Source organism: Acromyrmex echinatior, chromosome 7 (genome assembly GCF_024713525.1).
Source record: "Acromyrmex echinatior isolate Ae372 chromosome 7, ASM2471352v2, whole genome shotgun sequence".
Lineage (NCBI taxonomy): Eukaryota > Metazoa > Arthropoda > Insecta > Hymenoptera > Formicidae > Acromyrmex > Acromyrmex echinatior.
The window spans coordinates 14593666-14617242 of record NC_141858.1 but is presented as its reverse complement, the minus strand read 5'-3'; the positions used below and the strand labels follow the sequence as shown (position 1 = coordinate 14617242).

General features: G+C 33.7%; 1 protein-coding gene across 3 annotated transcripts in view; it reads left to right on the top strand.

The window, feature by feature from the left end:
• The first annotated feature begins 2590 nt into the window (after positions 1–2590).
• acj6 (abnormal chemosensory protein 6) overlaps positions 2591–23577 on the top strand; it is a 55133-nt gene continuing 34146 nt past the window's right edge. For 2 of the 3 annotated variants that reach the window (XM_087407939.1, XM_011069049.2), the window contains exon 1: positions 2591–3730. In XM_087407939.1, coding sequence (XP_087264065.1) covers positions 3569–3730 — 162 coding nt within the window. In that variant the 5' untranslated portion in view covers positions 2591–3568. The remainder of the gene's footprint in view (positions 3731–23577) is intronic. The other variant, XM_011069040.2, reaches the window with a different exon arrangement.

The window sequence follows — 23577 nt, the reverse complement described above, 5'->3', positions numbered from 1 at the left end:
TATTATTGTATTAACACTGAAAGAAATGTTTGAAAATATTATCATTATTAGCATTATGTGTGTGTGTGTGTATATATATATATATATATATATACTAATAATAATAATATTTTCAAATATTTCTTTCAGTGTTAATATAACAATTTTATATATATATATATATATATATATATATATATATATATATGTAAATAATAGTATAGATTAATTAAGTTAATTTCATGATATATAGAATATTAATAAAAAAATAGTTTCTATCAAGTATTATACATTATTTCTCGCTATATATCTTTTTTCGACATAAGCCTGACTGTATTATTTTCATATCGTATTTTCATATTGTTCATGTATGCTTAAATAATATCGCTATTCTCATAATCGCTTATTATCCTACATAGATTTAAGAGTACATATATTTTGTAGAGTAAACTGCTAAAAAAACAGTGTTAAAATGTTGGTAGAACCAACAAATGAATACAACAAATGGCGTCCCCCTTTCTGTCATACCCTTTTGTCGCTTTAATTACAGTTTTGACTACACATGTGCTTCAAGGCTGTTTTAATGATAGCTTTTAATGCTTTTGCGTGACTTGAGTATTTCAAGGGACGGTACGAGAAATGAGCGGGATGTATAATTATAATGCCAACTGTATAAGATACCTATTTTTAACATAATTCATATTTTGCGCGTCGTCGCACGTATTTCGTTTCTTTAGTACCACTTTGTCATTGTGAACATGGTATAAAAATAAAAATTCTACTAGCAGTCTTACATTTGTAACATTAAATAGAAATTTATTGAGCGCCCACAGTTTTCATTTGTTAAACTGTATATACATACATACATACATACATATATATATATATATATATATATATATATAGTACTTACAAAATAAATCATAAAATAAAATGAATGAGTTTAAATAAAGTTCAAAAAACATTAATTCACATTTATACAGCGTAATCAGCGTTATGTGTAACTGCCGGATGTTAAAATTTATATATTTCAAATGAAAATTGCATGCAATGTTATTATGGACGGAGCAAATAAGCGTTTAATTTGAGAACTGTGCATATGCCATTGCACTTGCTCTGTGGTATTAAGAAATATATTCTGATTAATTTGATATAAATATTATATTAATGCGGATTAATGAATTTCAGTTATTTCGGACATTTCGTCGTGATCATTTAAAACAAATTTTACTGCGCAATTTCTGCGTTCGGTACACCCTCGTAAAGGTTTAATGCGGGAAACACAAATACATGTGTATCGTTCAGCATACTGCAGTATAAAGAATATTGTGACCAATTTTTGATAACAATATAAATGTTGCAACAATACGGATTAATAAATTTCGGTTGTTTTGTCAGTCCCTGCACTATTAAATAGAGATTTAAAACAGATTTTATATACGTTATTTCCCCGCGGTTGAAGCACTGATTTCGCCTATCGCTCATCTGGAACGGCAGCGACGTCAGATTCGAGCGAGTTTTCTTAGAAAGAAAAATACAAAATGGCATATACAGTATATATTTATATAGGACATGTATATAGGAAATATGATTTTACTAATATGTCAAGAGCGTCGTGACAGCGAGTTTCGCTTGGGCCAACGAAAGTGCGATGTGATGTGTACAGATGTAAGAAAAAAAATGTCATCCGTTTTCGTACTGACGCGCGCACGACGCGTGAGACTTACTTGGGGATGAAGTTCACCCCAACGACTTTTCCAAGGAAAAGTGTGTAGCGAACGATGAAGAGATAGATTGAACGAGATGAGAAAAAGAAAATGCACGTACCTACGTGCGTACATACTAATTATATAAAGATAAGAGAAAGAAAAAAGATTTATCATGCTAATGAGATAAAAATTATAATAAATATGTATTTATATATGTAAGTATTTATGTAAGTCGCTCCCGTGTTTATTATAATCTTTGCCAAAAACGTAATGATAACGCGCATTATAATATTTGTGTATCAAGAGCACATACACACACGCGCGCGCACGTATGTATGTATGTATGTATGTGTGCGCGCGTGTGTGTGTGTGTGTGTGTGTGTGTGTGTGTGTGTGTGTGAGAAAGAGACCGATAAGGTAGTTGATATTCGCTATGAAGAAGAAAGACGCGCCGGAAGAGGTTACAGAGATATACCGGTGAAAAGACAGGGAAGGTAAAAGAGAGAAAGATGGACTTGGTTCAACTAGAAATATAGAGAGAGGGTGTAAAGAGGATCGAGCGCGAGCGGCGGCGGCGGCGGTGGCGGCGGTGGCGGCGACGACGGCAGTGATGGTAGTAGTGGTGGGTAAAGCGTAGAAGTAGAAGGGTGAAGGGATGACGCACACATACACTTACGCAGAGACGAACACACACGGGGAAGGATGGACAAACGGGTGGTCGCGGTTAGCGACACCCATGCGAGGCCTGAAAGCAAGGGCAAAGATGGCCGACGTGCATGAGATTAGGGGCGCAAGCGTAACCGCGCGAGGCTCCGCCCCCGTTCGGCAAAGCTCTCCGTTTTGCTGGCTGATACCGAGCTCACCCCCTTTGCTCTCCCTCCCGTACATGAGTGCGAACCCTAGCATCGTGGGCAAGCGCCACGCTGCCGCATCATCCAGGACCACCAACCCCCGCTGCAACCCCACCAGTACCACGTACACGGACAGCGCTCCTACCATCCCCCTGGAAGAGTTCATCCGCGAAACGCTCCTCGCTGGCCAGTCAGCGCCAAAAAGTGCAGAGCTTCGGGACAAGAGTCCGTGTCCTACCCTGCGCGTAATCTTTAAACCCTTGTATATGGCAGTGACGAGCCGGTGCTTCGTCTCTTTCCCTCCACCGGTGTCACCCCGGGAGTCTTGTGGGACACGAAAAATTTGGTGACTTCACCGCTCAGTGGATCGCCTCGATCGGTTTCCGGCGGCTCTTCTTTGGCGGGAACGTTGAGCCGTAGGGTGGACCCTGGTGAACGTCGAGTGAAGTGTCTGGTAGCGGTGCAATCGATCTTAGTTTCGTGGAAAGGAAGGTGCTTGCGAATACGCGATCGTTGGTGATCGTTGGTTGTCATCGATAATAAACGCACACAGTGCGTTTCTTAGTTGACTGTGTGGTTATGCGAACAGTGATGTTCCATCAGTGTCCAGTCTAAACTGACGATCGAGATGTGGAGCCGCGGATCTCCAATCTTCTCCGTCGCTTTACAGATGGACTGATCTCTCGGCCGAAACCGACGATAAGTGGGTGCATCGTCGTGGAGGTGCTGAAGATCCCTTAATCATATCGGATTATCGTATCGGTGCGTATCTAAACGATTCGACTGGACGTGGCTCCATTCGATTCGGCTCACTTTGCACGGTGAAAACGTGAACGGTGTGAACAACGTACTCTATTTGAATATCACGCTTCGACATCCAGACAATTTGATCACACAGATGCGAATGCGTCTTGGAAGCAAGAAGCGCAGCCGTCGCTGCTGGTGTCACGCTTACCGTTCCGTCTGAGGGTACCGATTCGGGAATCAACCGCGGACCCCTAAGCCGGGATAGGCTTAGCGGCACGCAGAATGATGTACTCGCCGGACAAGATGATGGGGAGCAAGGGACTCCACGGGGCACCGATCACCGCCCCGGGATGCTTTCCCTCAGGGAGATACTCGCCGCCGCCTTATCGTGCCGCGCCGGATCCGATGCCGCCGCCGCCGAGGCGATGCATGCCGAATTCTACGGTGAGTGAAATTACTTGTTTCCCACTACATTTGCCAACCTCACGTATCTTACTCTCCCAATAGCATCGAGGATCACTGTCAAACTTTTCGCGAGAATCTTCATCATTTATCTCGGATTACGGCGTTATTCAGTATAGTCGAGATGTAACGTGATAAATGAATTAATATTCACAATACTAAGGGACGTTTCTTTCTCTTTATAGAGTTATATGTTTTCTTATCGTTCTCTCTTTCATATTTTATTGTACTAGAAAGAAAAATACAAGTATTTTATACTGTACTAGAAGGAATCAAAATGTGTCGAAGCAACAACTAATACAAAAATCTTTTTGTACATACATATTTATGTGACGACAGATGAAAAAATAAATTCTTTAAAACTTTTTAACTATAAGCCAGCGTGTATATTAATCTAATGCAGTTGTCATATTGTAGAGTGAATGATATAAAATAATAAAAAATGATAAAATACAATTTACTGGATGTTTCTTAAGTCAGTCTTAAGTTTTCTGGTAATCGCATTACATAAAACGTTTCATGAATATTCTAATGTGTTCAATAATAGATGAAGTTTAACTTCATTCATCGATTATGTCTCTTGCTTCGATGAAGAGACAGTAAATCAAATCAAGATTTCAACTTAAAAAAAGTGCATATACCATCCGTTACCTGCTTCTAAAATTTTTAACAGTATCGCTATAAGATTTGAAAAAAGTTGAAAATAGTACCTTTTTTTTAAAAGATCTCTTTTTTTACTCTTATTAATTCAATTCAAGGTATTCAATTATTCAATGAAATAAATATTTAAATAATACTAACCAATAATATATATATATGTATAAAAATTAATAAAATTGAATTGTTTTATGCGAATTATTTTATAATAATATTAAATCGCAATATATAGACGAACAGTGATATAATTATATTAAGACAGTTTGAGCATCTCGTTTTTTAAGAATTGAAAAATATCATAAATTAATTAATTCGTTAATGAAATCAAAGAATAAAAAAATATATTCTAAAAGACATTAATACTATGTCGTCAAAAAGGATGAAAAAGAATGAATTTGTTCAATAATCTAACCAAAGGTCATACTAATCTAACTATAGGATATAATAATTGCATATAATTTTGCATCATAGCAATCAAAGGCAGAAAGTTAACCAATATTATTTAATGTTTCTAAAATACAATGTATAATATACATTTTAGATTTAACTCGCTTAATGCATTGTACAATCTATGCGACGCACATGAATGTATTCGTGATTACATTGTATTATTTATCGCACATGCAATATTACACGTATTATTGTAGGACTGATATGCAATCTATTTGCAGATATTTAAAATACGTTTAAAATGATGAACTAAAAACGTAAGAATACGACACTACGGAACATTTAAAGAAGGTGGCGAGCCACGTCGTTGAAATTTTTCTCTTCATTCGTTTTCATTGCCCGACACTTGACCGTGTCGGCATGCTGTACACTCATATTTCTCATACTTACTGGTGACATGTAGACACACTCAATTTTAGTGCGAATATATCTATAAATATAACTGCGGGAATAATATCAAGAATACGTACGAACTCATGTTTCTTTTTATATATTCATGGAAAGATCAATATTTCTTCCAAGTTGCGTCTATATTTATAAATCATCGCCTTTCTGATAGTCTGGATCCGTTTCTTCAGAATTGTATTTAGCTAATGAAACAGATGTTTCTAAAGAGGTTTTTTTTAAATTGTTTTTAACATGTATTCTAAGCTCAAAAATGATTAAGCAAAGCCATCAGATATTCCGTTGTGTTTTTAAAATTAGTGTACATTTGTTAAATTATGAGAATTATCATACAATTCTCATATAATTTCATATCTAAATCATATAATTATTATATAATTAATTATCATTGGAAAATGTATAAAAATATAATTGACAAATTATATTTTTTCAATAATAATAACATTATAAATGTAGCTACTATATTAAAAAAAATTTATATCAGAATATATTTCATAAAAAATAGATATGAAAGTAAAAGAGACATTTCAAAATTGTTATTACTGTTTGTCAAAGTTACTTACTAATAATAATACTGTAAACCACTTACTTAATAATAATAATTTTACGTGTAACATATAATAAATACTGTTAGCATAAATACGGCAACTTAAAATGATTGTAAACCTATTAAAACGCAACCATTACAATTACTAAAAATTCTTATTTCTATAAAACAATTTAATGCACACATTTAATTTAAGTAATATTTTAAGAAATTTTCACGATTAGTTCTTTTATCTCTTCATTAGAGACAAAACTTCAAAAGAGACTTATACAAAACGGATTTTTTTGAAAAGCAAACATGTATTGTGTGTGTGGAGATTCTATAAATTCTTAAAACTATAAATATACTTTAAAAGATCATCTCTTTTTCACTGGTGAGTGATTCTGTTTTTAGATTTGAAATATGTGCAATTGGTCTGAAGGTTCTTTTATAATAATAAAAATAATTTGACGAATAAAAGAGATTCTAGGTCATTCCAATTTTTTTTATCAAATAGTTATGAATAATATTCCTTTTATAACATAGTAAAAAAAAACTTAACAATTTTATCGAAAATATTTAACATTTACCAGAAAGTATACGTAATTGTATCTGAAATAATGGCAGTTTAATACATTTCACTTGCCGTACAGTTATAAGTGCCTTTTTAAATATAATTTAAAAAATTATTGAACGAATCTAATTAGAAAATCACAAATAAGTATTTCAGTCATTAATATTGATACGATTAAATGTCGTTTCAATTTCGAGGAATTTTTAAAAAAAGACTAATGTGTGTTACATATTGATAATTTTATAAAAAAGAAAACAAGTTGATTTCTAGCGAATTCGATTCAAAAAACACTCAGTGCGTACTGATACAGATACATATTAAAGTCTTTGTATACAAATTGACATAAAGATGTGTATTTAATATAAATATATAGGAATCGGTTAAACTATGAAATCCTCTATACACTATACTATAAGATAAAATGTGTATTTTATAATTCACAATATTTGCATTGCATTTTTACATTCAGATTAAAACAATGTACAACGGTTTTATAATAATGTGTATTCGTGTGCACTCTCTCTCTCTCTCTCTCTCTCTCTCTCTCTCTCTCTCTTCTCTCTTCTCTTTTCTCTCTAATCTTTCTCTCTAATCTTTGCGTCCAATCAATTTTTGCAATAACTGATTTAATAACACACACTAATGTGTGTCACTGAAATAATGAAGAGGGTCTAAATTGATAAAGAAAAAGACTGACAACACATTGTAAATAAATAAATAATTTTTGACTTTATAAATTTAAAACAAGTTTAATTTTTATTTTTAAGCTTGTAAAAATTCTTCTTTCCATCTTTTCATATGTCGAGACAAACTCGGAGAATTATGTCAATCCTTTTCTAATAAATTTATCTCTAATTAGGCCAATCGAACAACTGAATATCATAACTAAATTTAAACTATTATTTGCTGCGAATACCATTGTGAATATAACAATCAATCGCAGTGATCTGATGGCGTTAAATTGTATTACCGAGCTGTCGTAGACGCAGATTTGGTCAATGCAAAAGTGAAATTAGTCGGGGAAATATCCGTAGCGATAGAATTTGTGTCCGGTGAAAAGCGCTCAATAAAAATAACTTTCGATTCGCGATGCGGTTAAAATTAAACGTCTCAAGGTTTCATTTAAATCATATTCTACGGTTTGTCGAAGCGCTGCATTTAGAGTATGCACGTAGGTATCGAGCGATATGTTTTTCTATCAAGGTCGAAAGAAATATCATTAAACGAATCATTTACAAATTCGCGAAAGAGAGATTGCGTTATCGGAAGACTTTGGCTCATCAACGGAGAGGAATCTGAACGTATGTACGTGTCAAAAGCCTTCTCTATCTATGCAAGAATATTTAAAATAAATGAAAGGAGAAATTTTTGATATTATAACGACGAGGATTAAACCGCTCGAGTAAAGTCTAGGATCTGAGCGGATATCGATTATTTTAATGTCTTACGACCCCTACGGCGAGTTTACTTAGTTGTGAATATGCCGCTAACTTTACCTTACTCTGTTAGTCCTTATAAATTTAATAAGATAGAGACATGAAAGCATTCGTCATAATTTTTAATATTTATAGAATAATCGACGCAATTTAAAAAAAAATATAAGTTTATGTAAAACAAGCTCGATCCTTAAAAATATTATTCCTATTGTCCTTTACTTTTCTTTCAACTGCAAACTGTTGAAACAATGGTCTGTTGCTATTACTTGTAACTCTCTAACTCCTTCTACAGTAGATGATTTATGGAAATCATACGTTTCTCAAACGTTTAACGTTGTAAAGTAAATCAATCCTGACGTTCAATTTCAATCCTGGCATTCAATTTCAAGATGTCATTATTTATAAGTTACGTAAAAGTGTATAATAATTTCTTTAACAACTTAACATTGCAAATGACATAATTTAAATAAGAAAGGAGATAAACATAATGAATTTTACGCATTTATATTTACAGTATCTATATATAATATCATCTAATCATATCTTTTTGCTATGTAAAAGAGAAAAAAGAAAAAAAGATCTTATTTATCCACTTTGATCCTATTCATTTCATCGAGTCAACTCATCCTATTCTATGACAACACTTCTAATATTCATAAAATCCCCGAAACTAGAAAATATCTAAAAATCAATCAGGGATCAATCACGTTGAGACACGTTTTCTTCTCTACCCATTTCTCCGGTCGCGCTCTCATCTCCCTTGTCCTTCTTGTCCTTCACTTTTCCGATCCCTCGGCAGACTTGTCCAACTACCGAGGTCGAAACCAAAACCATATCGAACGACCAAAGCGTCGAGTTCCCTCCCCCGTAGCGTCGGTGCGATGCGTTCCCTGGGCTACATCGCGGGCTCCGCAGTCTTTAGTTTATTCATGTGACGTAATAGGATAAAAACCGTCGCTACGAGCTGAGTGCCTAGATGAGATTACAGCCGTACTGTTACACCCGGTAACGCGAATCCGATGTAATCGCCCCTTCCTTTGATTTTTCTGTTCAGTTCTCTCGATAACACGCGAGAGGTGGCTCCGCTTGGAACCCATCCCGGTGTACTTATACCATCACTCCTTCATCACCTCCCCTTCGTCGACTCCCTTCTACCTTTTTCATTTCACTCGCATACTAATGCTTTATCGCCTTTTTCTTCTGAATACGATTTTCTAAGTACGAGTATCGAACACTACTAATCCTGTGATTGAGCTGTGAAACACCGAACCGGAAACATTTACGTATAAAACACTTTTGGCACATTCCTTCAAGCGCTATATATTGTATTATATATTTAGTCGAACGAGGAAAAGAGAATAGGAATTATCGATAATATTAAAAATCTGCATTTAAAAAAATAAAAATTTGCATTTCAACAAATGATTTAATTTATTTGTCTGAAAACAGATGAATAAATAGATTTCAATTACTCATCGCTGTAAGTCGTCACTCGTTTATTTAAAATCTGTTCTTTAATTTTTATATGAATAAAAACAGTCAGATGCACTATTTTTTATAGCTATATTTTGAGTTCAATCTAAAATGTCCAATCACTAATAAATCTTCAAAAGCTATACGAACATTAAAGCAGCTAATATTATCTTGAGTTCAATTCAAAGAGGAAGAAAATAAGATTGTAATTTTCAAATATTGTAAACTTTTTCAGAGACAATTCGCTGACAAAATGGCAACAATCGATCGGTGATTACTGGTCATTCGGGTGTACATTTATTGTGATACCGCGCAAGCGCATACGAGCGGATGTTCGCGGTTAAAAGAAGGTATCGATGAAGGTCGGTCGTTAATTGTCTATCGCTATTAATTGTCTATGAGCATCAGGCGTGGTTTTCACCTACAGTGTTAATTATCTATGATAATTAATACAGGAATCCATTACGTATTCATCGGCTTGATGGTAATTATTCACGCTTCGTTGGATGTTACTTTGCATGTTTTCTGGTTGACGAACCTTTCATCCGGGTGGCGTATTAATGATCCGGCTTAATAAACGCAGCTACTCTTTTTACACGTCATTAATTTTTTAATTTTGCCACTCGCCGCAATGCAGTCGAACTTTGATATCAAACACATTTGGATGCTGTGTATGCATTATTCATTGCGCGACCATGTCGTGGTGGCAGGTGAGCGATGCTCGCTTTATAACGACCTAATTTTTCTTATCGTTATACAAAAAAATGATAATACGTTCAAGAAAGCCCTACACACAACACACGCGCGCGCGCGCACACACACACACACACACACACACACACACACACATACACACATACACATGCTGTACAATTCTACTCTTTTCTGTCAGAAGATAAAAAAGAATATGTAATAAGAACATATATAAGAAATTTTTTTAATAATTTGTTATAATTAAATTTTTTATTCGCTTATGTATTCTAATGTGTACCTTTTCATAAACAAAATTATTTTTTAATACTTTATTTTGATACGTATTAGACTTTCTTAATTTAGAACTTCTGATTTGAACTTTATCAATACGATCTAACATTGATCAAGTTCAATATATAAGGCACGTACTAACTTTACCCATAGGTTAACAATTCAATTACTAAGGAATATAAGTTACTAATAAAATTCGATTAAAATAAGGTAGCCTATATTACAACTATGCTTCAAGTCATGAACCTTCAGTTTAAAATAGTAAATCATATTGATTATCGATGAAAAAAAGAGAAAACAAAGAATTTGCTTTGCTTAATATGTGATAACAATATGTAAAATCATATTAAAAAATGTTCTTCTTTTTGACTCTTATTTCAACTTTTCTCGTTCTCTCTCTCTCTCTCTCTCTCTCTCTCTCTCTCTTCTTCCCACTCTCTCTAATTTATTAAAAGAAAAATATGTAAAAAAAATCGAGATGAAAATTAATAATGGCAATCTTAATATCAACATTATTAACATTATTTGATACCATTATCATCTAGAAAAATCAATAAATATATCGATATTACATCAATTTAGATTGCATATTGATATTAATATCAAAATTATCTAGATATTTAGTCTCTGCTAATAATAACAAATGCGAAAAATAATTACAGATTTCTGTGGCGCTTTTTGCATTCACATGTGAGCAATAACTAATTTATTAATTTTATTAATTTTACTTTCAAACTTAAATAAAAATAGAGAGAGAGAGAGAGAGAAGAAAGAGAAATGATCTTAATTTACTAATATTATATTAGATTTGAAAAATTGTGTTCTTTATATTCTAAAACAAAGATACTTTATATAATGATTCACTTAAAAAAATGAGAAATTACACTTTTCAAACGTTATTATTTTGTTTTATATAAATATTTAAAGAAACATTGGATTTGCATGACTAAATTGTTAATTGCACGCTACCAATTTCTCTTGAAAATTGCACAGAAAAGGCAACGACAAGCGATAAACATCGCGTGAAGAGCCGTGGCCAGTAGCGATTATCGATTGGTCCTCTATATTCGGCATGTCATTATCAATTAACCATTGAAAGTAAAAGCTCTTTTGCTACTGGAGTAGTATGTTGCACATCACAAAATTACTAGACACTATAGTTACTTTTTAATTGCAGTTTTTAATTGTGTATTTTTGTTTATATGAAAAAATGTTGATCTTTCGATAGAACTTAACAGGTTGATTTACGTATTCGTTCCACAATGTCTATTCAATTAATTGCTATTTTGAAAATGCATAATTTTATTTGACAAAATCATATCATAAAATTTGTAATAAAAAATTATATGCTGATTTTTAAAATAAATCTTTACAAATTCTTTTTTTATGTGAACAACTTTCATTCTATTTAAGAAAGTATATCAACGCAAAATTGTTGAAAAGTACAAATTTTATGACATTTTATATTTTACTATAATTTATTGTATATTATATTTTAACATAAAAAATTCTAACTCTTTCTTTCTAATACTAACACGGACGACAGGGAAATAATAATAATAAATATTATTATTTTCACTTAATATTATTTAAAAAAAAAAATGAAAAAGAAGAGATTATATTCTCGCTGGGCTAATTTTCTGAAAGAAATCTTGATAAATGATGACGAGACCACTGCGCTTCTCATCAAAATCTGAAAAGCGACATATGTGTAGCGTCGTGACAAGCGATTGTTCGTGCACGACACGGCGGTAGTAAGGCGACAATTAACGTCAGAAGTGCTTCACGGGGCGGGTTTGAACTATTTTATGTGCGGGAGGATGGCTCGCTGGAGGAGTGAAGGGACGCTCGTAGCCGTGCATTACGGCGTATACGTGCACGGCTCCCCGCTCGGCCACAAGATTGCATAATCGATATGCGGCCTACACCTGTGCCTCTCCACGAGTACGCACCTGTGTACGAACAAGAAAAAAAAATGAAACAATGTTTACGTGTGTGCATGTATGTGTACGTGTGCGTGTGCGGTGCTCGAAAAAGATTATTCGTGGATATTCCCCGCCGCTGGAATATTTGTGTCGTACGAAAACTAAACTGCCGAAAACTAAACTGACTCACTTGATAAATAGTCATGCAAATCATTACGCAAAATGATTTTCAAATAGATTGCCAAATTTGAATTTTTAACAAAAGTATCGAGTAAATAGTATTAGTTATAGTTTCTGAGTTATGTATTTGAAAATAAAAGATTTTCATAAATTGCAGAGATAAAAGTGAATAACAAAACTATATTTTTTGTTTAATTTATAAAGTAAACTTTGTTTAAATGGAGATTTAATTTGAGGCATAGTTATCTAAATGTGTGTATGTGTATGTGTATGTGTGCTTTTCGTGTTGATTATTAAAAAGTTGTTTAAAAAAATTGCAAAAATCAAATTCGATTACATTTTCAAAAAAGAGGAACTCATTTTTTAGCTATCTAAAAATATATCTGCAGAGAGAGAGAAAAAGATAGATAGATAAATAAAAGCATTTATTGCTCCTCTAAGAGCAGAATTGAACAGAGTAAGTTGTACAGAAAATGAATTTAAATAAATTTTGACATAAATACATCTAGATCAGTAATTAATAATTAATAATTCGCACGCATGTATTAAAATTATTATAAGAAAGAGTCATTATTACATTTTCCATTTAGATAAAAATAATACAGAACAAATTTTTGAACATACAAAGAGTAGCAGTGCAGAAGTATCACCAGCCAATGCGAAGAGCTAGTACAGACAATATTTACACGAAGAGAAAATTCGAGTTCTAAAAGAAATTTATTAGATTAAGAGTTCTGAAGAATTATTATTGTATAGAATTTTTTTAAAGAGTTGGGGAGAGAGAGAGAGAGAGAGAGAAAGAGAGAATTTATTAAATCAAGAGTAAAAGTTCCTTCTAGTCTCCTCTCTGAAATTATATTTTATATCCGCGAATAACCTATCGCTTTGCTAGAATAAATTCGCGACGTCTCAACCTTGTTACGAATTTAGATATTTTATCATACATAGTGTTATTCACGATAGCTGTTACATATATTATTCGGTTCATTTTGAATTATAAAAGATTAAATTTCTAGTGACAGATATGAAAGAAATAGCTAGGGAAGAAATTAAAAGAAAGCGGCAACGTAAGAAACATGACTCTGCTGACAGTGCATTGCTCGTCTACATCTACAAAATACTCCAAAGTACCGAGACACGTTGACGCCGGTCGAGTACGTCGATCATGGTCGTCCGCAATAGTGAGGGTAAAGTAGGTGGATAAGAGTAGCAATGAAATCGATGCATTCGCGCTGGATACCAATTGTTGTGCAGATATATGGGCAGATATACCTAGCCTCTTTAAAATTGTGGTACGCCGCGAGGTACCACCTATTATATATATAAATCAATTTATTGTAATCAAGATTATAAACAATAAAATTCATGCATTTAAAATAGTTACAATGATTATGACAAAATTTTCTTTAATTAAAAAAAAATCCTTTAGTATTGTACTCATCAATACAATAAATAGCACAATCAATTAATCGAAACAATTTTTACAAACAATAGAAAAATTCTGTTTCGGTATACAGATACCTAATCGAGACCTTGTTATGAAAATTCATTACGGATTTTTGTAAAAAATTATTTTTAATAATCAATTAGTAATAATTAATTAGTTAAGTAATTGTCTAGTACAAGTAAATCAGTTCAGATTGGAATAATTATTTAAAGTTTGAAGAATTACAAATTATTTCTACTATTAAACAATTCGTAAGTTTTCTTTTGAAATAAATATTCTCTAATATATTAAAATTGTTCAAAAATTATGAAAGGAGTTAGACAGCTCAGCCCCATCACTATACGAAGACAGTTCATCGTTTCACGATCGTTTCACCTACGTTTTGCCGAATGTATTTCACTCTCTCTCTCTCTCTCTCTCTCTCTCTCTCTTTCTCTCTTTTAGTCGTAGAAGACCCGCGGACGATCCCGCACACGGGACGCTGGGGACACATAACACCCCCGGTTACATCCAATCACTCCTGATTTATATTTACTACTCACTTGGCCCCCTTATTTATTACGTTTCATGGAGACGCGTAGAACGAAAATGTTAATTTGCACAATTGAAAATTATGGCGTACTACTATGGGTAAAGACACTCTTCGAAAATGTAATTCTAACAGAAAAGTGCACTATATCTAAAAGAAGATAAAAGAAAGCTAGTTCCGAATATCTCTTGAGGGGAGATCCGAGATTCTATATTTGACACACTAGTTTTGACATACTAGTTTTTTATACTATTGTATCAGATCAACTTTCGACTTCTTATTCCTATTGTTATCATTAGTAAGAATTTAAAAAAAATTATTGAAAAACTTAAAATAGTTATAAAATAACAACGTCAAACAGCTTTTTCATTTCATTGGATTGAGATACAAAAGAGATTTGTCATTTTTTAATTAAATTTTGTATTAAATAAAGCTAAAAAATTAATCTTTCAAAAAATTTTGTGCTTCAATCTTGTATTTTTATTTTTCATAATTTGTTCTCAATTTCATTCTGCAGATCTGTATGTGACAAATCTTTTGCATTAACTTAAGAAAGAGGAAAGCATTGCGAATCTATTCATTATAAAATCTATTCATTATAATATTCGTTATAAAAATATTATTAACATATAAAATTTTACAAATAAGGTTTAAATATAAGACATTTTACTTTTAATTCATATTCCATATTATTCTCAAATCATCCAATCTTTCAATTCCAATATCTTTGATTTTAATATATAAATAAGCCTAAATGATCAGCTGCAGCAATATATTTTTCAAATAGTTTCATACTTAGCTTTGAAACAAATAATATGCGCATTTGAATCAAATGTAGTTCCATTTTCGAATTCCCTATAATAGTATCCACACAAATGCCACGCAAAACCTTGCAATATAGCTCGATATAGGGTATGTGATATGTCTTGTGCCATGCGGCTTTTACACAGGTAAATCTATGTAGACCTTGCCTTCCACCTATAAATAAACCTACACGCGCGTATACAAGTGCATGTAAACCGCCGTTCTGGACACCACGAGGGTCTTCTTGTCGTGTAACAGTGAAACGTGGGTGGTTAGATAGACGAACGACACTTCCGCCTTGTCTCTCGAAGTTTCCGTTGCATCGATTTTATCGTTCCCTACTTTATGAAGATTATGGTGTAGAACAAACACGATAGAATACTAAAATTCAATCGCGCATTTCGATTAAAAAAGAAGAAATTCAATTTTTATCTCACTTAAAAGTATTGAAAGTGACTATCGCACAATTATCAAAAACCATAGTTTTCTTATTGTCAGCATTTATAATAATTTCGAATATTCATGAGAAGCTAAACAAAAGAGTACTTGTGTGGAATATATCAGACTTTTCTTATATAAATGTAAAGAAATTTTTTTGCACGAATTAATCTTGTTTCAAGTTTACAGAGATGAAAGTTACAACTTGTTTAAATTCATGTGTGTATGATATAGTAAATGATGAGATAATATAATCTTATATTTGACAAAAATATCAATTTATGCGTGATAAAAGGATGGAATAACAAAAACGTGCCAAATTGGCAGTTTGTGATTCTGTTGTACCGATGAAATGAGATACCTTTCGCAATACGCACTCCGATTGCGTGAAATAGTTATCAAACTTTCTCATGTATGGCTTCGCTAACGATTTGTTTCATTTTAATGAACCAATAATTGTTTCTCACAATGGTATATTGCGTTTTCGGTTACTCAATAGCTAGCAATCATAACTTTCAACAAAAAACAAATTACGCGAAATAACATGTCGTACAATGTAGAAATTTACTTGTCGCGAATTTATTAGTTATCATACATGCATATCGATTAATTACATAATCATTACAAATGGCAGTAAAAAAATAGACGCTAAATAGGCGCTATTTTGCGATCCTAGGAAAGTGTAAAAAATGTTGACGCTATTGAATTTTTTAATAATCTTGCAAAATTTTCAATTATTAAATTATCGTGTATTATATCGAAATAAGTAGATTCTATTCTTTGTGTAAACAAGCATTTATTTTTTTTATTTAATTTGTATTCTTCTAGCGGTAAAGACAAAGTTTTACAAACAGTATCGTTTGTATTTAATATTTAGAGTCAGATAACTACAATCGTTGGTTAAATGGATAACGCACAATGATAAAATTGATAATTACTAAGTACGCGTTAAGGCTATAGAATATTTTGATTGCAACTCGATTGTTTAGCAACCTTTAGCGTTTGCTAATAGTGGACAAATTATTCGACATATCGGGTTTAATCTTGTACGCGACATAGTTGCATTAAAATATCTTGCTATAGGAAAGAAAAATCAGATCAATATACATACCATTCTTATATACAGTTTCCATATACATGAAAGTTCATTTCGTTTGTGCAAACGCGAATGGATCAAGAAATAGTGATCCGGCAAATAATACTGCATGAGCCAACATGTGCACGAATCGGCTGCCAAAGCCGCTTCGGTTAGTTTGTTATTCAGGGAACGTCTTCGATTGCATGCTGCAAGACAGATCGATTGAATGTCCCTCTTCAAAAATTGATTGTACGTTTTATACGATGTGCCGGCAATAGAGGTAACCTCGCACAGGGCATAAACTATACTTTGACGATGGTATATCAGGTCCGATAAAGTGATAACACTGTCATTACCGAGCGAAATTCTCAATAGAAAACAAAGGAATTACCTTAAAAACGTGATATACTTTCAATTCGTCGAGACAAGCAAAAGTTAAAAGAAGGAAATCGCTGTTTTCGCATCAATTGCTACAATTTCAAATAGCTCCATATATCTATTCTTTCTGCGTAAGTAATAATCTTGCGCGTTTATCGAAGAAGGCTATCGTGACTCAAAATGCAAAATATTCAGAAAAAAAAGGCCTCTTATGAAAGATTTTGAAAATTAGAGCCATGGCACATAAAAAAAACCTAAGCACTAAGACGTAAGGAAATCAAAGTGTTGCATTGGTCTCAAATTATGGCCTTACAGTTTTTACTGTGATTGGTCAATTCGCTTATTGCTTAAGTTTGTTATTTGTCACGATCTGTATAGCATTTTTCCAATACGTACTTATATCGAATAAAAAGAATTTATAACACATACATTTGGTGTTCGATTTTGTTTTGATATAATGCATTTTGTGTTTGTATAATATACATATACATATATATATATATATATATAAAATATTTATGATGTTACTGGATGTCATTGCTCTAATTTATTTTAATATCAAGACATAATAGACATTCGTACGTACACTCTACACATAAAATACACGTGTATCAGGAACACGTGCAAACGCGGCTATAAAAGATAAGCAATTCTGCGGTGTGTGCGTTCGAACACGGCGCGGCAGTATACGTGACTGAATTCCTAAATGGGAGAATTACGAAGTTCGGATAGAGTTCAGATGGGGAATGGTCCGTGTTTGTACCGCGCCGTTACGATCATCTCACCCACGAATCGAACGGCATCCGGTACACGTACGTGTCCCATCCTTTAACCTATGTACGACACGACACGACACACGCTGGTCACACGCTGGTAGCGCTTCTTGGATAAGGACACTGCCCTCGATATATTTTATAGCGTGTTAAGCATAGTCGAATGTGCGTGCGATCGTACGTGCGAATGATGTATACGCGTACATGATCAGTTCGATAAACAATTTCGATTTATATATGTAGATTGTAAGAACAATAGTGATATCAACGTTGAAGTCTGTATTTTGTTTATCGTTCTGATATCGTTCGAATATCAAGGATGTAAAACATTTGCCAGTTAAATGCACAAATTTCAGCAGAAAATCAGGAAATTGTGTTAACCTCTTTAGGCCAAAACGATAGATTTCGCTTGTTTTAATTCTCCATTTTTTAATGGAAGGAAATTACTTATTAGTCACTCATCGCTCGTCTGTCTAACCTAATCGTGAACGGATCGAGATTATTCCACCGTAAATTTAGTACTCGTTAAGTTTCGTCCCTTCGGTATATATTCGAAGGTACACGCGCGCATACACGTTACACAGAGTCACGTTTAATCACGAAGGAAAGAGAGAGGAAAAGAGTAGATGGAGATGGAATGAGAACTCAGGAAGGAAGGAAGGAAGGAAGGAAGGAAGGAAGGAAGGAAGGAAGGGTACATGGAAGGGAAGAGAACCCACGGAGGGTGCCCCGATAAGTATTATTGTAATTATACACTTAGGTTTATTTCCTGCGAACGCGCACTCATGGGGGTTGATGGCATTATATACCACGGCACCCTAATAAAAATAATAATAAGAGCGTTAAACCGCGGAGAGAATGGGAATAATGTTCACCTTTCCGTGCGGCCACTCATGGTCGTCGTTGTGCGTGTACAGGTTGTTGCGGTATATGCGCGTGTGTAGAATCCCCGTTTATAGGGAAACACAACGATCAGTTGCTTCGTACATGTACACGCATCGTTTGTCATTGCTTTTACTGACGATAGATTCTATTTGATTCCTCGAATAGAGTAAGAGATGACCTATCGAATTTTCCCTAAGAGATTAACTCGGAATTGTCTGAAAAATAATTCAAGTCTGCAACATTTTGACTCGATATAGAATGGCAAAGTAACACCGCCTGCTACAAAGTCTTTTTCACTTGTTAGGCTGAATGTCTAGTGGTTATACCGGTTATACATTTTACATTTACGCTAGAGAAACAATCACGGGACACTCATAGGGAGCACCCCTCAAAATCAAGAGTCTATTATTATGACCATATGTTTACGCCACGATTGTATCTTGACAGAGAGGGATGAACGTGTTGGGGTGAAGGGGCACGGTGGTGCACCTGCTCGAACACAACAGCATGTGGATAAGAGCGCGTGGTGCGTGGGTAGAGCAAACACTCACGACGAATATGTGTCATTCTATAAACAGGATGGTACACCATGTTGCTTTATTGCCGATTATTTCCGTATTTGGAATATTTCTCTTATGTTCCACCCCCGCATGCAAAAATTCGATTACCTTTATTCGCGTAAATCTTGTTGACTAGTGTCAGTAAATTATAATATTAGGGAGTTTTCGCAATAACGTGAATCCAGATACGGTAAACGCCAAAGCGTCACGTTATCCTTTTCTTTAATTGTTGCTTGGCGTTCATCGCATCTGCATAAACGGTATTGTAAAAATTCCTTATTTTTTTAGATTTTATATATATATTCCCCTTATTATAGGAAATCGTATGATTTTTCTGCAATATTCTTCAAATAACAAAATAATTGTCAAACATCTCAATTTCAGAACGCGTTTGTAATTGTTTTATTAATTTATTAATCCTTTTACGTTTTTTTAAATTTTAGATTTTGATCATTGGACTTTTAAGCTTTCTTTGCCTACGGAACAATTCTGACAAGTAGTTAAAGAAAACGACTGAAGAAAATGATAACGGCGAATGAAAAGAAGTCTCCGTTAGTAATTTAAATTGGAAAATTGTGATATAATAAAAATCTTGGCTTTTCATTACATCGAACCTTCTCGAGGAAAATCTCTCGAGCAAAGTCGACAGAGACGGAATCGTAAAGAGTATCAAATAGAATCCTTTAGAAATCTAATATACTTATGTTCCCTCACTTCTCGATGATATCATAAAAAAAAAAGGTTCCGAGTTAAGCATTCGAGTTAGACGGCCGGATATACCGTGTCAGCTTAAATTAACATCATTGTCGGATAACTGAAATCGACCGCGAAATATCCTACTACGCTGCGGGCCTCGTGCGATTCCTTCTCCCTAGGAGAAACGATGGTCTTAATAAAATTATCGTCAGGCCGAGTTTCGAGGACAAATCGACGTTTCAATTTTCTTAATGCGCTCATCTCCCCAATGGGGATATGCCCACGAACCCACGGCATGGGTAGGAAGGATATGGTCCTGACGGTAGGTCGTAAGGATCAGGGCTGGATTATCGACTATGTACCACGAGGGCGTAAAGTCCAAGCCTTAAAACCTCCGGATCTCGAAAAACACATTATCTTTACGCTTCAAAAGTCCCGAATGTTTGACAATCAAGATGAAAAAGTAGTTCATTTAATCTTGATAACTATTTTCGTTAGTGATTTGGCTAAATATTAAGGATTTAAGGGAACAGTGTCTAAAATTATCTTAACTTTATGAAACGTATGTAACGTATGAAACGAAAGTAAAGACACATAGATAGAAAAAATTTGTTCTAAAAAATGATTAAAAAAATGAAAATCTTGTTTTTAAAAATAAATGTACAATATCTTGAAACTAACAGGTAATGATTCTATTCTTCAACAGGTAATGATTCTATTTCTTTATATTCCGACTAGAAGATTTTAATATATACAATTTTATTTAGAATCTGGAAATTCTTGTTCTACACTTTCTTGATATGACAATTGACGTTGTAACATTACTGTATGAAGCATCTTCACATATAAAAGAACATGTTTATTTAATTACAACTCTCGACTGTTGAATTTAATGTCAACTAGATGTAACTTTGCGTTTTAAGAATATTATTGAATTACTGAAGATGGCCAGATTGTGGCCGAAACGTTTAATGTTTTAATTAATGTAATAATAATTAAATATCACAAACTATAACTTGTGCTGTGGTTTTTTATGCTCTTATTTTTTATAAATGTACAATAATTGATGTGAATCGCTAATTATAGAATCTACGTTATCTCGAGACCTGCACTTGTAAAGAAATATACGTACGCCTCTCGCTGTACTGTAACGTACCGGGTATCGTGAAATTTAACAAGAGAGATGGCCGCGCTCGAGTGTCAGCGACACGTGTCGCCACGTGCCGCCACGTGACCGACCTGCTACGCGCTATTTACTCTCATCCTTCCTTAAGTGCATTACTACTATTCCAATTATAGGGGTGGTAAATTAACATGTCACAGTATTCCGCCTCGGACCCTTTCGCTGTCCGTTCCCTGATGTTCAACGCGTAACATAGTTGCGGATTTGATTTGTCATAATAGATTATCCAATCGCGAGCTCTTCGTGTTCGGCGAAGAATTTAAACCATACCGTATTTTAAACTCGCGATAATAAATTTCAATAAAGTTACAGTAAAGTTACAGCAATAATTATCAGCGAAATAATAGTAATTATATTAACAGCACAAATGTTTAATGCAAATCCGTTTTCCATTCTGCTTAATTTTCGGCAGGTATCTCGCTTGAGTGGTAGGAATATTAAAAATTACATTAAATTAATGTAACAAATATGTTTCTTTCTTCGTTATGCGTTATATTTGTAATATAAACACAACGTAAATTAAATTGAATTTAAAAAGCGCCAATTAGTAATATATTCGAAAATTGCTTATGACAAATTGATTTGTTTTATACTCATGACAACATATATATCATTCCAGCTTATAACTTTATTTAATGTAACTGCTATAGAGATCACTACAGTTTCAGTTTTAAGTATGAAACGGCAATCAGAGATGAATTTTATATATCCTTTATTTAATGACCATGTATTTTATTTTATACGTATGTAATGATTAACGCCGGTAAAATGAGATCGGTACCGTATCCCTTCTACCCCCACAGTGTTTTCCCGTAAAACACTAATTGCATATTTTAAATCGCAATCGTACCGCCGCAGAACTCTATTATGCGTAAATATAAAATTTTATCCATATTTTCCGATTATTCGTGCGTCACCTAGCATTAAATATGTAAATCAATTACTTATCATTTACATTTTTTATTCGTAATGATTTTATCAAATATCCAGTTGTATTAACATACGTGATGATGCAGTAAAAGGTAATGTATTTTCGATCAGAGTGCACTTTTAACATTTCATATTTTAATAAATAAAAAAAAATAACTTTTATGCTAAATGTCATGTTTCTCGTTGCAATGGAATACATTATATTACAACCAGTTACATTTACTTGTGAGATTACAATGTATAAAAGCATTAATTAATTAAAAAATGCACTCTTGGTTGCATCAATTATGATATTTATGTGAATCTAATTAAAAATATGAAAGCGGATTAAACATATGACATTTATCGCAAGCAATATAAAGGATCAGAAAGTAGCAAAGATCCACGCACATTTAAAGGTTTAACGGAGAAAGATTATTTGTTGAAATTCACAAAAAGAAGAGAAAACATGAGAGAAGCTTTATGGAAACGAAGAAAATAACCAAGCAAAAATGCAAGACGCGCTTGTATAAACGGATAATATAGTCCTAGTGAGAGAAAGTATATTTTAAAGAATTTATAGCTAAGACAATAAGATTTAATGGATCTGAACGAATACAGATCTAAGATACATCCTGCAAAGAAAGAAATGAAATTCATGCAAAAAGAAAATGAAAAGACGAGAATTAAAATACAGTAAAGTACAATAAAGAAGAGCAAGAGAGGAGTGAAACGGACGGGCGGTATCCTAAGTGCAAATCAGTGAAAGCATAAATCGACAGGCAGATCCAGAGGTAGAAGGTGGTCCCAGCGAACGGTACTCTAAATAGAAGAGCGATGGAGACATGATTGCAAAGAGGGAGGACCGACGGACTGGTGAACAAGGGAGACAAGAGAAAGAGAGAGACAAGGAGAGAGAGAGAGAGAGAGAGAGAGAGAGAGAGAGAGAGAGAGAGAGATGAACGCTCGAATTTCGTCCGGGAGTGGCGCAGCTCGTTTGAGGGGAGCGTGAATGGGTGCGCGGGAGTCGATCTGGGAGAAGCCTCCATTAGATGATGTCTACCGTCGCCATATATGCGGCGTATTATTGCGGCCGTGTGTTAACTAGACAGAACGACCGTACGCAATTATGTTCCGACGATCGTTGCGCGTAACATCGTCCCTAAGTTAATTTACACGAAATGCTGCAATTCTCATCGATCTGAATTTAAAATTCTAAATGACATTAATCTAGGAAGTAATGATAAATTCCGAGAACTGAACTTATTTTTCGCGTATAATATGAAAAGGTCAGAGTTAAGATTATAGCCAAAACTGAATCACAAAGCTGTATCTCTAGATATATACTATTGCATTGTATATAATTGAAATAATTATATATATATTTAATATTTTACTCTTATCATTATAAATAAAGTATAAATAAAAAATAATCAAGATCACAAACGTTTTAAAACTTGATTAAATTTTTGGAGTATATTCTTATCGCCGAACCATACTTAACAATGCGCTGTGCATTATACAATATCCTACACATAT